At 38.8% G+C, this 18,285-nt stretch overlaps 1 protein-coding gene across 1 annotated transcript in view; it reads left to right on the plus strand.

The window, feature by feature from the left end:
• Positions 1-16,121, plus strand: part of traf6 (TNF receptor-associated factor 6) — a 71,340-nt gene extending 55,219 nt beyond the window's left edge. The window contains exons 4-8 of the mRNA XM_039744281.1: positions 2,073-2,223; positions 5,222-5,380; positions 10,639-10,710; positions 11,203-11,280; positions 14,850-16,121. Coding sequence (XP_039600215.1) covers positions 2,073-2,223; positions 5,222-5,380; positions 10,639-10,710; positions 11,203-11,280; positions 14,850-15,797 — 1,408 coding nt within the window. The 3' untranslated portion in view covers positions 15,798-16,121. The remainder of the gene's footprint in view (positions 1-2,072; positions 2,224-5,221; positions 5,381-10,638; positions 10,711-11,202; positions 11,281-14,849) is intronic.
• The last annotated feature ends 2,164 nt before the right edge of the window (positions 16,122-18,285 follow it).

An 18,285-nucleotide genomic window follows, 5' to 3' on the forward strand; every position in this document is an offset into this window, starting at 1 on the left:
ATTACCTGACCTACAGTACATCATAGGTATTGCAGGAAGCAGTTAGACCCATCTCCAGTAGAAATTATATACATGAGTAGAAACTTTTTCTTCTGTATTGTCAATCTAGCTCACACCATGACTTTCTCACGCATTATTTCATAGCAATGTTACTTACCTTGGTAGTGACATTCATGTCTCTGGTGACTCTTCCTATGAAGTCAGTAGACGGATTGGGAGAGCATGGGGGGGGTCATGAGGTCGCTGGAAAAGGGTGTGTGGTGCTCCCGATATCTATGCAAAAGGAGAAAGGTGCAAGTTGTTAGAGTCCTGGTTCTTCCTGTCTTACTATATGGTTGCGAAACATAGATGCTATCCAGTGACCTGAGACAAAGACTGGACTCCTTTGATACTGTCTCTCTCCCGAAAATCTACTGTTGGCTTGACTTTGTGTTGAATGAGCAGTTGCTCATGGAGTCCCAAATGAGGCACATTACCTGCATTGTGAAGGAGCGTCAGTTACGGCACTACGGCCATGTGGTGCATTTCCCTGAGGGTGATCCAGCTCGTAAGATCCTCGTTGTTGGGGACCCGGGTGGCTGGACCAGGCCAAGCGGTCGCCCACGTACGACGTGGCTGCGGCAGATAGAGGGTAATTTCCGGAGGTTGCCAACTGGGATCCCAAGTTGTTTCATCGTGTAGTGGGTGCAGCAACGCACTATACCAGTGCATGCTCCCCAACTTGACTTGACTTGAATGTTAAGTTCAAAATTTGCTAATTTAGCCTGTAATAAAAATATGAGAATGTCTGTGTTCCAGTGAGAAACACTGTGTAATATGTTCAGAGATTTGTGTTAAAATATTAGCCTGCTCACTGTCTCTGTGGATCTGCATTTTCTGCCTTTGGCTGTGGGTCTGCCAATCTTACAGGCATTCAGTTTGTTGGTTGGAAACAAATAAATTGCCTTTATTTTAAGGGAGTATGGGTATGTGGTTAAATACAGTGTTTTGCACAAAAACTGCTTAGATTATGAAGAAGTAGTCCAGCACTTGTTAAGGAGCCCAATAGGGATAGTGTTAACAGCAGCAAATGTAATGTTTTGAAGTTGGTGGGACTTCCCATTATTTCATTTTGTTAGTTCTGTTACAGTACTTGAAAGCCTGCTGGAGGGAAGATATGCTCTGTTAAGGTGAAACTGCATGTTTGGACTGTGGTGCTGTTTGTATGTACAGGATCCATCTAGATCACATGCGAAGGGTTTGTGGAGTAATACCCCAGTGCACTAATGAAAGGCCAGTTCAGTTGGTAAAAAACTAGAATACCACTGGTCCTGTGAGCAATGTACCAAAACCAATAGACACTTTAGCCTCTACCACAGATGTTGCCGACTTTTCAGATTGTATGAAGAGAGCTTCTCATAAGTTAACAAAGTGATTGCCAACACAAATGAGTTGAGGTCTGCTTTCATGAACCTATTATGGTGCGTGAACCTTTGCATCACTAAAAGTGGAGACCATTTTCATCATAGCTTGTAAAGTGGTCAGTAACACTTTAATTGTATTTTCATACATTAATAAAATAATGGAACAACTTTTTTCCAGATGTAATGTAACAGTTGTTATTGTTTTATTACTAATACATTTCTTGGTCATATTAACATTAAGACAGACCACTATGAGAGTTGCATGTTAAGGCAGTTAACGCACAGTTGATTCCACATTTCTCAATGACTACTGCTTTGTAATAGGGTATGTACTCTCTGAAACTTAATCCTATGTAGAAAGCAAAAGTAAAGCATTTCCTCTACACAAGTCACAATATGTCAATAAACCCATTTAAAGACCCAATCGCAGCATGATTATTTCACCACTTGGTACAATGGGATTAATATGTACTATTTCAAACAAAAAATGACTTGTTTCAGAGTAGCATGCGTCCTATGTTAAGGAATTATGTTGAATTACTTTGAGGATTTCAAGAATATGTTGTGGCTCAGAATAATCTTTATATTAAAGTAGTCAAGAAGATTATGGCGATGTTAGATCAGTGTAAAATGGGAGCCCTGAACTGAATTTCACGTTTTCTGTTTAAGGGATGCAGGACAAAAGTGTCCAGTGGACAATGAGATACTCTTGGAAAATCAGCTCTTTCCAGATAATTTTGCAAAACGAGAAATTTTATCACTAACAGTTCGTTGTCCCAATAAAGGCTGTGAGCAAAGGATGGAGCTACGCAAACTGGAGGTAAGTTGTATCATTGACGAACTTGACAGCAATGAGAGAGAGAGAGAATGAGAGAATGAATGCCACATCATTTGATGAAAATGATCAACCTACAGGAGGCTGAATTCAAAGACACCCCGAAAATCAAAGGGAAAAAATGATGTGGCTGACAGGCTAGTCCATTTTGTCAAAATTTCATTGCAGCAACTCCAAATCGTACTCAGTAGTTTGTATGGCCCCCACGTGCTGGTATGCATGAATGACAACGTCCTAATGAGACGACAGATGGTGTCCCCGGGGATCTCCTCCCAGATCTGGACCAGGGTATCACTGAGTTTCTGGACAGGCTGAGGCGTCAGATGGACCAAAACATAATGTCCCAGAGGTGTTCTACTGGATTTGGGTCAGGCGTGAGTGGGGGCCAGTCAATGCTATCAATTCCTTCATCCTCCAGGAACTACCTGCATACTCTCGCCACATGAGGCTGGGCGTTGTCGTGCACCAGGAGGAACCCAGGACCCACTGCACCAGCACAGGGTCTGACAATTGGTCCAAGGATTTCATCCAGATACCTAATGGCTGTCAAGGTGCCATTGTCTAGCCTGTAGAGGTCTGTGCGTCCCTCCATGGATATGCCTCCCCAAACCATCACTGACCCACCACCAAACCGATCATGTTAAACGATGTAACAAGCAGCATAACTTTCTCCACTGCTTCTCCAGACCCTTTCACGTCTGTCACATGTGCTCAGGGTAAACCTGCAATCATCTGTGAAAAGGACAGGGCGCCAGTGGTGGACCTGCCAATTCTTGTATTCTATGGCAAATGCCAATCGAGCTCCACAGTGCTGGGCGGACAGTGGGCCCACTAGAAGATGTCGGGCCCTCAGGCCACCCTTATGAAGTCTGTTTCTGATTGTTTGGTCAGAGACATTCACACCAGCGGCCTGCCTGCTGGAGGTCATTTTGTAGGCTCTACCAGTGCTCATCCTGCTCCTCCTTGCCCAAAGGAGCAGATATTAGGCCTGCTGATGGGTTCAGTACCTTCTACGAGGGGCCCTGTCCAGGTCTCCTAGAGGAACTGCCTGTCTCCTGGAATCTCCTCCGTGCCCTTGAGACTGTGCTGGGAGACAGCAAACCTTCTGGCAATGGCGCATATTGATGTGACATCCTGGAGAAGTTGGACTACTGGTGCCGCCAAACTCTGTAGGGTCCAGGTATCGCTGCACGTTACCAGTAGTGACACTGACTGTAGCGAAATGCAAAATGAGTGACAAAACAGATGAGGAGGGAAAAATGTCAGTGGGCTCCCTCCACCTGTTAAACCATTCATTCCTGTTTTTGGGGTCGTCTCATTGTTGCTCCTCTAGTGCATCTCTTGTTCATTTCTTTAGCTGAAACTGATTAACTTCCCCCTCTGCTACTTAACTGACCAGATCAATAGCCCAGAAGTTTCATTGACTTGATACTCTGATTAAAAAGTGTTCCTTTTTTTTTTGACCTGTATATATAATAAAATCTGCTGAATATCTCAGAATATAAGATTATTATACATTATACTTTCACTAGACTTTTTCCTGGTCCATGTCTTGTCACATTCACTGGCAAGTCTGGAATGGTCTCACATCTGTTTCAGTTGATGGATTAAACTATGGTATATTATTGCACTGTAAATGGTTAAATTGAATTTGGCCACTTTTATTTTCACAAATTTTCAACTAAGAGGGACTTCTGTGTTCTAAAGAACAAGCATGTCTCACAAGAGATTAAGTGGTTTGTGATATCCATTAAAAAGGAATGGTAGAATGTAGAAGTCTGAATTCTAAGGATTAAATAGAGTACACTGCAGTGAAATTTAAAATAACTTGCTGTGATCCTCCTAAATTACCCTAATTTTATTGAAATAATAAGGATATGTTAATGATTCATAATTTGCTTATAGTCATAAAAAGGGGAATGGGCAATGAAATTTAAGAGCTGAGTTGTAGATCTTCTTGCATTGGCTAATTTATTTTATATGCTGCTTTTGCACCCGTCAGATACTTTCAGCGCCTGGCGAGGGTGATAAATCTTCATTTAAATTGCCATGAGTAGCGCAGTGGAAAGCATTAATTGGAGCCTTCAGTTTTGTTTATGGTCTATTTTAGAAATCCAGAGGCTTTCATCTATTTAAAAGCTACGTTTGAAATGGACCAGCATCATTTGTTTGTTTTCTTAGCTTGCATCTCTGTCATGATTAGTATTGAGTACAGTTTGCCTTCATAGAACCTTTATAGCACATTTTCTAAAATGTCAAGAAACATATGATGTATGAAATTTTACATCCAGCCACCTCAGCACTAACAAGCAAATTATAACAGTAATACATCTGTTAAGTTAGCAACAACAAAGGCATGGTGGTATTCCTCACCATCTACTGGAAAAATTGAAAGCTTAGTGTTTGGCATTAGATGGGGACATTATGAATAACAATGTTACTATCATATTGTTCTTGGCCATCTTTCCATTCAGTATTATTTGGTTGTTTTTAGATATCTAATAGATTCTGTGTAGCTGCTTTGTTGTTGTCTTTTCTACTATATACCTCAATCCTATCTATATGTTCTCAAGAGTAAAACTCTTACAACTGGCCCAATAGCTATTTTGATGCGCATATTTTTTGGTTATTTTAAATTTTAATCTGTTGTTTCATTTGCTCATTAAGCCTTTTTACAAGATTGACAATGTTTGCTGTGTAGGTGTGTACATTCTGTTTGATATTTATTTGCAAATAACTATAATTCTCTGTGTTATATTTTTCTGAAGGTGATTTGGCATTTATTTAAAGACTGTTCAGTAGCGGTTTACTTTTCGGGCAGTCATTAAGAGTTTAAAACACGAAAGAAAAGTCTTTATTAGTAAAATTGATCTTGACATTTGCTCAAAACACTGAGTATTTCCAAGCCTTGTTTTTTTTTTTGTCTTTTTTGGCTTTTAATAGTTTCATTCTTTTCTTTTTTTGTTTTTCCTCGCTTATTTAGACACATACATCCCAGTGCTTGTATGCTACAGTGCCATGCAGAGACTGCAATAAACAAGTGAGGAGGAGCTATATGAATGAACATATGGCTAATCAGTGTTTACGGCGGCTTATCATCTGCCCAAATTGTGCAGGTTCCATCATTTTTGAGGAGGCAAAGGTAAGCACAGGGTGCTTGTATTATTTAGCTAGCTTTACGAAATACTTTTTTATGCATTTATAAGAACAGGTACGATGGTAAGTCTGTTTCAGTCACGTTGTGTATTTAGGAAGCTCTGTTCCCCTGATATGCTAGCCTTTGTGTCCCTCTTTCTTTGTGTACCTTGTTTGCATTTGTTCATTGGATATTCCAGCCCTCTCGTATGTCCCTTTTCCTTTGTGCATCTTTTTGACTTTGTTCACCAGACATTGCAGCTGTCTTGTGAATGCCACCCAACATTATGCCCAGTCACAGACTTTGGACTTTCTGTCCTATTTTGTATATAGGTAATGTGCTTAATGCCAGCTGAATTGCTCTAACAAGACAGAGTACCGGACTGTCCCCATTTCAATTATTTTAAACACATCTCTTGCTAGCATTTCATTCATCTTTCCCCGACCCCAGTTTATTCACTTTAAAGTTTTTGGTAGCAGATCCCTAACCCAGCAGTGCATGGGGAGTAAGGAGGGAAGGAGCCTTACCCACACCCCTCTACACTCAGGCACACCAGGCTAACATAGATTCTCCACTTTCTAAACACATCTTTATAATTTGTGAGGAAATCTGGAGCAAACCACTCTGGAGCTGCAACTCTGAACCACTAAGTACTTCACTACTATGCTAGCCTGTTTACTGTAAAACACGTCTGAATAATTGAAAACTTGTGCGAGATACATTCATACTAATGGTGAAACAGAGGAAATTTGAGCAACTCAAATTGTCATCTAATAGCTTGAGAGCACATACTGTTTCGTAGACTACAGTAGCATTAAACAATGCTGCTGGGTTTCAAGTTTGGTTTGTGACTCCTTAACATAAATGCAGTATTTACAACATACTCAGTAACAGTTTCAGATAAGCAAAACTCATGGTTATTGATACCATGTTATACTCCATCATCACTCTTTTGTATTGGCCATGTTTCTTTGTGCATATCCAATGTGTTTGAATTCCTACTTTTTAAACATAAGCTTTACGAAGTGGATGTTCGTTATAAACAGAAGCAATATGCAATAAGGTAGTTTATATCTGGTAAATGTGCAGTTTGATTATCAGAAGCTTAAAAAAATCACTTTCATATAAGGCAGTATTACATAAAAAAATAAAGAGATTTGAAATAAAAGTACTTTTCTAGGTTCCTTAGACATGTACAGATTACAGTCAAAGTCTTGCATATCACAGCAAACAATTTCAAGATTTGGTGTATTATTTAATAGAAATAGAAAATTAATCAAGGGCCTTGATACCTTTGCAAGGACACTGTACATGAGAATGTTTGCATCAGATTCGCAGAGGCCATTGACAGTGGGGCACTCTTTAGGGTGAAACTGTTCAGGTTAAGGATATGAATCAACATAACATTTAAAGCAGCTTTATTTGTTTAAAAATTTGTTTATTGCCTTGTCATAATGACTGGTTGTGATACTTTTTTTCCCCTAATTATTTTGTTTGTTTTTTTTTTATTCCAAGAGTATAGCAGAAGGCTAAATCAGTTCATCATGCAGTTGGCAAAAAAAACAAAAAACACAACTATTGCTTCACTATTTTGCAGATATTTATATTTTTCAGCTAGCAAATCTCATAGTATGCTGCAGAAGTGCAAGTTGTCATTTGATTTATACTCTGTTTACATTTCTAATTTGCACTCACTTTTCTCACTTCTACATACTTCTCTGCCACTCCAGACTTCCTCATGCAATACCACAACTCCTCTCCAGGTCCACAAAGACGCAATACTACAACTCCTGGCCTTCTCTATACGTCTCCATCAACATCCTCAGAGCAAACATTGCCTCTGTGGTGCTCTTTCTTGGCATGAAACCATATTGCTGCTCACTAATCATCATCTCCCTTCTTAACCTAGCTTCCACTACTTGTTCTCATAACTTCATGCTGTGGTTCCTCAATTTTATCCCCTTGTAGTTACTACAGTTCTGCACATTCCCGTTATTCTTAAATATTGTCACCCGTACACTTCTTCTCCACTCCTCAGGCATCCTCTCACTTTTAAGATTCCATTAAACAATCTTGTTAAAAACGCCACTGCCATCTCTCCTAAACACCTCCATGCTTCCATAGGTAGGTCATCTAGACATGGGCCTTTCCATTTTTCATCCTCTTCATAGCTGTCCTTACTTCCTCCTTGCTAATCTGTTGCACGTCCTGATTCACTATCTCCACATCATCCAACCTCTTCTCTCTCTCTCATTCTCTTCATTCATCAGCCTCGCAAAGTACTCTTTCCATCTGCTCAACACACCCTCCTCACTTGTGAGTATGTTTCCATCTTTATCCTTTATCATCCTAACCTGCTGCAGACTTTTCCCAGCTGGGTCCCTCTGTGTAGCTAGTCGGTACAGGTCATTTTCTTTCTCCTTAGTGTCTAGCCTCTCATTCAACTCATCATACACCTTTTCTTGAGCCTTTGCCACCTCTGTTTTCACCTTGTGCCTTATCACCTTGTACTCTTGCCTACTTTCTGCATCTCTCTGACTATCCCACTTCTTCTTGGCCATCCTCTTCCTCTGTAAACTCACCTGTACTTCCCCATTCCACCATCAGGTTTCCTTTTCCTCCTTCCTATGTCCAGGTGTCTCGCCAAGCACCCTTCTTTCCATTACCCTTACTACTTCTGCTGTAGTTGCCCAGCTGTCTGGTAACTCTTCACTGCCAACCAGTGCCTGTCTTACTTTCTCCCTAAACTCAACCTTGCATGTCTTTCCTTTTTCAGCTTCCACCATTTGATCCTTGGCTCTGCCCTCACTCTCCTCCTCTTCTTGATCTCCAATGTCATCCTACAGACCACCATCCTATGCTTTCTAACTACACTTTCCCCTGCCACCACTTTGCAGTCTTAAATCTCCTTTACATTGACTGTTCTGCATAGGATATAATCTACCTGTGTGCATCTTCCTCCACTCTTGTACGTCACCCTATGTTTTTCCCTCTTCTTAAAACAGGTATTCACCACAGCCATGTCCATCCTTTTGGCAAGACCTTCTTCATTACTCTTCTTGACACCATACCTACCCATCACCTCCTTGTCTCCTCTGTTCCCTTCACCAAAATGTCTGTTGAAATCTACTCCAATCATCACTTTCTGTCCCTTGGTTACACTTTTCATCATGTCATCCAACTCACTCCAGAAATCTTCTTTTGCATCCATCGCACACCCAACTTGCTTGACATATGCACTAATAACATTCATCATCACGCCTCCCATTTCCAGCTTCATAATCATTACTCTTTCTGACACTCTTGTCACCTTCAAAACACTCTTGACGTGCTGTTCCTTCAGAATAACCCCTACCCCATTTCTTTTCCCATCCACACCATGATAGAACAATTTGAATCCACCTTCAATCCACCTGGCCTTACTCCCTTTCCATTTAGTCTCTTGCACATACAATACGTCAACCTTCCTTCTCTCCATCTTATCTCCTAACTCTCTTCCCTTACCAGTCATACTGCCAACATTCAGAGTTCCTACCCTGAGTTCTACTCTCTTTACCTTCCTCCTCTCCTCTTTCCTCCGGACACATCTCCCCACTCTTCTTCTCCTCCTTCGTCCAGCAGCAGCCCAATTTCCGGCAGCACCCTGTTGGCTAACAGTACTGGTGGCTGCCGTTTTTAACCCGGGCCTCGACTGATTCGGTATGGAATTCTGTATTGTTGTCCACATATTGATTCCTGACGTAACCCTCCCCATTTATCTGGGCTTGGGACCAGCTTGAAGACACACACCGGTTTGTGCATCCCCTGTGGCTGGGTTAAATAAAAATGAAAACCTGTTGAGGGTTTATTTTTTATGAAAGATTTCAACTTTGAAAAATATCCCTAGCATGTTTAGTAGTTATTCTGGTCAAAACGTTACTTTTTTTGTAACGCATGATTTTTGGACTAAGAATATAAGATGTTTTCGTTTCAGCATTGTACAGCTTATATAAAAAAGAAAAAAAAGTATTTGTATTTATTAGCTAGAAAATACGGGGTTTCTAAATAAATAATTTTTATGCCGTAATATACAGTACATCCTGAGTCTGTTATCATGCATGCATGTATCATACATTCTTACACCTGCTCTTCAATAATGAAAGTGTGCATCATATTCTTTACTTTTTGTATTTTAAGTTGATAAGGTAATTTGACAATGTAATGTTACACTGAAAGATAAAAGTATGCTGTGTTAATGCTTCAAGACTAAACTGGTATACGTAGGCTCAGTAATAGATGGATTTTCATCAGCATGTCTCCCACAGGGTGGCAACACTAGTATAACAAGTGACAATTAACACCGTACATTAATAATAATAATAGCAATAACACCATATGATATTAGTAAGAAACACCTGTTGGGTATACTCATGCAGCTGTCTTTAAGAGCAACTGTTGAGTAGCTTCATGGCCCAAAGATAAACATTGTCTCTGAATTTCACGATGTGAGTGTTATTGACTTTAAATTGGGGTTGAGGAAAGTGGCAATGTAGAATGACAAAGGTTTTCAATAATAAAATGTACCTTTCTAAAACAGAAAATGTTATATACATTTAGAAATCAAGTAAGATGTGTTCCAGTAATATTCTGTTCACCACTTCACCACACCTCTGTAGTACTTTGCAGTCTTGAGTTGAGCAAGTATTATACCAAGGTGTTGTGTTGCCAGTAAGGGAAGGACTCCACTGTACACTGATAGAAGTTGGTAAGCACTGATGGAGGCATCCAGGCTGTCCACAGGCATGTGATGAAGTAAAGGCATTGGTGAGCTGCTTTGCTGAGATGTGTTGTGCCCAGCTCACTTACAGTGATAACTTCAACACATTTAAAGTTACTAACCCTCTTCACATTTCCCCGTTCGATCTAGATGAAATGAATGTGTGAACTGTGTCCTGCTACGATCAGTTTGTTGACATTAAGGGAGGGAGAATTGAACTGGTACCAGTGTTCTAGAAGGAAAATTGTTGTAAGATGTGAAACATTTTTTGTGGTCAGGACTATTTCACATGTGTCTTAAGTAAGCAAAGATCTTTGCTGTATCTGCATTGACTTTGGAGACTCTTGATGCCAACTGCGGTAATAAGGATGCTTAAATGTGACCAGACTTGATGATACCATATATGAAAAGTATGTTTTTAACACTCGTTCAAAGCAAATGTTAAGGGATTTTGAAATATCTGTCTCTATATATAAATTAGTGATTTGTACTTCTTTAATTTTGATAGACTCATGAAGAAGAATGTCCTTTAGCAAATGTGATGTGTGAATACTGCAGTACTGAGCTAATTCGAGAGCAGGTGAGAGTGACCAACCTTTTTCATTCACCATGTTATGATTTATATGATTAAGAGATGGGTACCTAATAGCCACATCTAACATATACAGTAAGTGCAAAATACACTGAGCTTAGTTTTGGGTAGTGAGAAACCAAAAGTTATAAAGCTGTCTTTTGTATTTTTGGTTTTCCACTAAATGAAACCATTTCTTGTTAGCATGTGGCAGGTATGTTTTTCAAGTCTGCGCAAGGAATAATGGTCTGTAAAGCCAGCCATGCTATTATTGAATTGATCTTGAAAATAAATTCTTACGTACTCTGTGTGTACCAAAACTAGTCCACTCATTATGTCACAATTCTTCTGCTGTCATTTTTATAGTAAATCATCATAACACACTTTATTTGTGAAAATTCTCCAAGGAAATGTCATTGCTGACAGAAGTTTTGAAATAATTATTGCAAAAATATGAATTTGACTTTTAAGGACTACTCGAATGACATTTTTGTTTTACAGCTAAAAAGCCACTGTGATATGGATTGTCCCAAAGCCCCTGTGCTATGTACTTTTAGTTCCTTTGGATGTCCAGAAAAGGTAAGTCTGTTCAAAGAACTAATTTTAATTTGAACCTGTTGTTTATGCTATAAAAAAACTACTAAAACAAGGTTTACTTATCTTCTCTTAAGCAGTATTATATCTCGGACATGTCATGGGTTGTACATTTTGTCCCATTAAAGCCTGTATCTACTTTGGTTAAGTATTGGTATACTGTATTGTATATGGAGAAATCTGTAGATCATGACTAGGTAATACATTTTTAAGAGGATTTTCTTGCTACGTGCAAAAAATAAAATAAAATGGGTGTTCCAATGAGATCCATAACCTAAATCAGCTTTCAGGCACTTCACTTAAGCAAACACCAAATTTGTGCATTCAGTTTGTAATGGCAGTTTAGAAGACCTTTGGGGTGAAAAAAGTTAGTGTTGAAAATTGCTTCCTAATGGAACAACAAAAAATGGCAAAATTATCTGCACCCATGGTTGGTCTGTAGCATGAACAAGTGAAAAACACAAAATGTATGCCTTGGTTTGTTTGGATGTTTAAAAAAAAAAAACGCTTTGGCAGAAGAGATTATCTAATTACTTAAGCCAAGAAATTTTCACTTCAGTCCATTTTAATTAAGAAAAACTGAATAGTTACTAAGAGAATGCAGCTACTGCTTTTCTCCATGACTGAGTTTGACTTAGATGTACAGTGATCCCTCGCTATATCAAGCTTCGACTTTAGCGGCTTCACTTCATTGCGGATTTTTAAATGTAAGCATATCTAAATATATATCACAGATTTTTTGCTGGTTCGTGGATTTCTGTGGACAATGGTTCTTTTAATTTATGGTATATACTTTCTCAGTTTGTTTGCCCAGTTGATTTCATACAAGGGACATACAAAATAAACAAGAATTGTTGCATCAGATGCGTGCTTCAATTTAAATGTGTAAAGTCTACGTCAGTCTACATAATCTCAATTACAGTAATCCCTCGCTATATCGTGCATCGACTTTCACGGCTTCACTCTATCGCGGATTTTACATGTAAGCATATCTAAATATATAACGCACATTTTTCGCTGCTTCGTGGGTTTCTGTGGACAGTGGGTCTTTTTACTTCCTGTACATGCTTCCTCAGTTAGTTTGCCCAGTTGATTTCATACAAGGGACGCTATTGGCGGATGGCTGAGAAGCTACCCAATCAGAGCATGTATTACGTATTAAATAAAACTCCTCAATGATATACGATAGGCTTCCCGCGCGGTGCTTCGCAAACTAAAAGCTCTAACAGCCTGTATTGATTTTTGATTGTTTGCTTTTCTCTGTCTCCCTCACTCTCTCTGACATTCTCTGCTCCTGACGGAGGGGTGTGAGCAGAGGGGCTGTTTGCACAGAGGCTGTTTGCTTAGAAGATACGGACGCTCCTGTAAAAAATGCTGAACGACTACCTTCACATTGATCCCTTCATTGCGGGCGCTTTATCGCGGTGCTACGCATACTTAAAAGCCCAACAGCCCTATTGATTTTTGATTGTTTACTTTTGTCTCTCTCTCTGACATTCCGCGCACTCCTTTGATGAGGAAGATATGTTTGCATTCTTTTAATTGTGAGAAAAAACTGTCATCTCTGTCTTGTCATGGAGCACAGTTTAAACTTTTGACTAAAGGGTGTAATTTCATGTCTAGAGGGCTCTAATAATGTTAAAAAACGTATTTAGAAGGTTGTAAACAGGTTTTCTATGCTCTAACTGCGAAAATATTAAATTTATAAATAAAGAATCCTACTTCGTGGAAAGTCATTTATCTGTCTGGAGCGGATTTACCGCGATAAACGAGGGTTTACTGTATAACTGTGGAGAATATTTATAAACAGTGTGGGAGAGTTTCTAAGGGCTTAAAATATATAAAAATAACCATAAAAACATGGTTTCACTTCGCAGATTTTCACCTCCGCGATCGAGGAGGGATTACTGTATATTTTTAAATTGTTTACCTTTTGCTTGCTTGTTAGATATTCTGACTTAAAAATACATATTTTTTTTTTAATAAGGACATACTCCACTCACAAATATTTTTATCTACTACTAGGGGGTTACCCCCACTCGCTTCGCTCTCCATCCCCCCTGGCCTGCGCTAAACGCCAGCCACTTTACGTCTCTGCTGCTCACGTTGTGGAGAAGGGGGCTGAATGCACCCAAAGGAGACGGGGTCGCTGCTCCAAAACCCCCTCTTAAACGCTGATACAGTGGGAAACAAATAGGTTTTTTTTAAAAAACCTCCTCTTTGCTCAATCGGCTGCTGGTTTGCTGCTGCTGCCCTGTAGTGTGATCTGCATCTCGCACGGTGCTTTAAATATTTAAAACCCTGTACAGCAGCTGTCCTACTCTTTGTCTTTTATTTCCGGCCCCAGGTATGGTTAAATATGTTGGCACAAAGTCTCGTCATGCGGGACGTGAGTTCTTGATATTTTAGTTTATAATTTAAAAACGGAATAAGAATCTAAAAATCTAACAACATCGCATTAAGGTTTGATAAACTCTGAAAAGAATGATACCAAACATATATATATACGTAGGTTTTAAAATAAGCCCAATTTAAAACGTGACAAAAAATGTGACATAAAATCGTTGCACAAAATCATTGCACTTTTAGGCTTAGGATTTTATATGTTTAACCCATGTGTTTTGTTGTTATGACGGTGAAAAAGTTTTAATCTCTTGTTTTCATGAAGTTTATTATAGAATGGTAGTCTATGGTGAACAATGCTGGAGCTCAGCAAACAATATCAGAAATGTTTACAAGCAAATCTCCTGTTACTTGTGTTGCTTAATCCACATATCAGATATCCAGTGACATGCTCACAACATGCATTTTTTGCTAAACTGTTGTTAAATAAATGCTTCTGGAAAAATTAATGATGTCCATAAATAGTAAACACAATTCTCATGGGATAGAGCTTTTGAATTAAACATACTTTTAGAGGCAGATCTTCCATGTGTTTTGCAAATTGTAAACATGTGACTGGATAATGCAACACGAGTAACATGGAGATTTACACACCAATGGGCATTTTTAACCCTATTTGCTGCGGTCCAGTGTTAGTCAACATAGACATACATTTATTCAAACTTTCTTCCAATTAATCTCGGTTCTCAATGAAAACATAATATTTTTAAAATGTTTTTCACAGTTATTAATACAAAACTTGATAATTTTTGGGTAAAGCTTTCCTTTAAGGTAGCCACAATCACTGTTGACGTGCATGCACAATATTTTAATAGCTGTTTCCCAGACCCTTACTTGCTTTGAAAACAAACTGATCGTTCTTTTTTTCTTAAGTTTTGTTTGAATTTTTGTTCATTCAATTATTGTTCATTAAAGTTGAATGAATTTAAAAAATTCCAAAATTAGTTAAGTTTGGTCATGACTTCTGTTTGTCTGTTTTACATTTTGAATGTGCAGCTTATGTATTTTATATATTTACTAAGGAAATGTTTCTGTATTTATTAAGAATGCATAGTGTCAATACAAAATGCTTGAGTGAAATTAAAATATGAAGTCTGGCTAAAAGGTAGTTTTGCATTTTAATTGATTTCATGTCAATCTTCTCTCTTCAGATGCAGCGTGACAAGCTGGCACAACACATGCAGGAGTACACACAGATGCATATGCACTTCATGGCAATGTCTTTACGTAGTCTCAGCTTGACCACACCCAGCCACATGGGGCCAATCCTACAAAGTGATAGTTCTGAGTTTCATTTTGATCCAGCACCCCCTCTAACAGGGCCCTGCACCATGGCATCCCCCATATCTGCGAGTGGAGCAACTGGTGGTCAAACCCCATCCCACTGTGACTGTGACCAAAACCGGCAACATCTTCAGGAGACTATACATCAGCTAGAAAGTCGACTTGTTAGGCAAGATCACCAAATCCGGGAACTGACAGCAAAGATGGAAACGCAGAGTGGCCTGGTTGGCGATTTGAAGAGACAAGTCCGTGTTTTGGAAGAAAAGGTGAATGAGCTTGAGGCTCAGCAGTTCAATGGCATATACATCTGGAAGATTGAGAACTTCTCTGCATTTCTCCGAACCCAAGAAGCTGACCAGCCTGTTGTGATTCATAGTCCAGGCTTCTACACAGGCCGGCCAGGCTACAAGCTTTGTCTGCGCCTTCACTTGCAAACGCCTAGTGTGCCACGATGTGCCAATTACATTTCTCTCTTTGTGCACACCATGCAGGGCATATATGATAGTCAGTTACCTTGGCCGTTCCAAGGTACAATTCGCCTTTCTATTCTAGACCAGACGGAGGGTCCTGTCCAACAAAACCATGAAGAGGTGATGGAAACAAAACCAGATCTTTTAGCTTTCCAGCGCCCCAGTATGCCACGCAATCCTAAAGGTTTTGGCTATGTTACATTCATGCACTTACAAGCTCTGAGACAGAGAGAATACATACGAGATGATACTTTGCTGGTTCGTTGTGATGTCACACCTCGTATAGATTTAAGTTGCATTCGCAGAGAAGGCTTTCAGCCTAGAGGTTTAGAGTCCTCAATGTAAACATCTGACAAAAATGAACAACTGATCAGTAAGTTCTGGCCAAGGCTATTTATATATAATATACATCTCTTTTGGAGCTGGTACATTACTCCTGCCTGAAAACTGAAGTGGATTGTCTGCTTTCAGCTTAGATTGTATTGTTTCATTTTTTTAAGTTTTAAATGTGTTTAACATATTTGATTTACATTTTAATTTAATCCTTTGCATTTAAAGAAAAACAAAATGGGAAGATAGCCGAGGGGCTTGTAAAGACATTCCATAGATCCTTCCTGAATTAATATGCATGCAAAGATCAGTGTATTGTTATAAAAAAAAAAAAAAAAAGATAAATTCATCCACTAATTATGGGCACAGAAATCGTGCCAATTGATTTTCTTTTCCATTCCAAGACATTGCTGTATCTCACAGTTTTTGATAGCCTTTTTGGCAAGTGCTGATGCAGTGGGTTGTAAAACTGAATTTCTTCATGGTATTTTCATTTTGTAAACTGTCTGCTTAGCCAAATGAAGTCTAACAAAGCCGTAACATGCTGTAACACCTTAAATGTGTATTAGTGGTCATTTAGCTGTCTATATTAAGGTATAATAGCTAAACATATACATGCAGGTAGTATAATGCATTCATATGCCACAGAATTTCAGATAGTAAATAAATTAATTTTCAGGTGTTCAGTTATTAATCTGAAGGGTTGGCATGCTATATACTGCTGTATTTCAGGTATGTGCCTTGTGCTAATTGGAGTGAGGCGTGTTGCCCACCTCACTTAAGAGGACATGACAGCTCCACTTGTGGCTCTGGCAATGCTAAGAATGTCATGACATTTTTTCACTGCCTTCTGGTATGTGATTACTCTTCATATGCAAGTACAATAAAAGGAATAGCCTGCTCTTACAGTATTTATTTCTATACATTTTATACATCTTTTAGTAATTTGTTTGACACCAGCTATTTATTATCAATAAAAATGATTCTGCTAAACCTTTCTTAAGCATCACATCTGTTTTCAGATAGTTACAGTACGGCATAATTGCAAAATAATTTTTAAGTATATACACTGAACTAAGAAGATGGATGGGTCATTAAACATCGATTCCTTTTCATGTGTGATAATGCCTACACGCTCTTTAGAAAAAGATACTTAAAAATTAAGTTGTGCAGTAGAATCCTAATATACATTATTTAATGACAATTAAAATAATGTACAAATGTATTGTTATTTACATTAAAGTATTTTTAAAGTATTGATAACAAAAGTCTAGATTGCAAATAATGACTGCAGCATGTCCTTGTGAAAATATTTTTGTGCAGTTTTTTTGTGAAATATTGTATATTTTTGATTCCTAAAGAAATGTATTATTTTTTTTTTTTTGGAAAGTCCGCACATTAAAATAGTTGAGCAGATATTTTGTGCATTTTTACACAAAATGAACCTCACGTCACTTTGTCACATTGCTTAACATGAATGTACAGGTGAGTGGAAAAACTTGTGCAAGGTCAACAGCAGTAGAGTAAAAATTTGACTGCAAATCTACTCAGTAGAATATGCACATAATAAATGCATTTAATTATAAATTAAACAGTCATACATTTGTACGTAACATTACATAAATAATTACACATACCGGCATATCATACACTATACAGTGCACGCTAAGAAGGTGAATGGATGGACTATTTAACATAAAGTAGTTGTGGTACAATAGTATGTTGGGATGAAGGAGCAGCAGCACGAATGTGTCGGGTCTTAAGGAGTGGCACCTGTCACTGTGCAGAGTTCAGCATCTTAACAACTTGAATGATGAAGATGATTTGGAGCTGGCTGGTCTTAGGACCTCATGGTGCAGTATCATCTGACTAAAGGTAATAATGCAACCAGTCTCTGACACTGATGACTGGAGTTATTAATGATTTTCCAGGTCTTCCTTCGACACCACCAACATGTATCTCTTCCAGCTTTGGAATATTCTCTCCAGTGGTTTGTTGGTCAGAAAATAATGCCCTCTGCAGTCCTTTGCGAATGAGGCCAGTGCCATTCCCATAATAGGCAATGATGCAACCAGTTATAGGATGCTTTCAAGACTGCAGATGTAACATGATCTGAAGGTGTGTAGGCTCATGCCAGATCTGCTCAGCCACTTGAGATAGTGATGGTGTTGTACCTTCTTTAATACTTTTAAAGTGTGAACATTCCATGTGAGGTCTTTGGTGATATGTACACAGAGGAACGTAAAACTGCTCACTCTCTCCACAGTAGTCCTGGTGACGGTCGTAGGGGAGTTTGTGTCTCCTTGCTTTTCTGAAGGTCCACTATTATCTCTGTGGTCTTGGCCACACTGAGGAAGAGGCAGTTTTCTAGCAGATACTGAAGTCTGAACATCTGATTGTCTCTTGAAAGAGCAAACACAATGTCCTTTAACCGCATCAGTACTTTTATGCTTTTCTAGTTGCAAATTAAATGCTTCTCACTTTTTGTCTTGCTGATACAATT

Source organism: Polypterus senegalus, chromosome 1 (genome assembly GCF_016835505.1).
Source record: "Polypterus senegalus isolate Bchr_013 chromosome 1, ASM1683550v1, whole genome shotgun sequence".
NCBI classification, from domain to species: Eukaryota; Metazoa; Chordata; class Cladistia; order Polypteriformes; family Polypteridae; genus Polypterus; species Polypterus senegalus.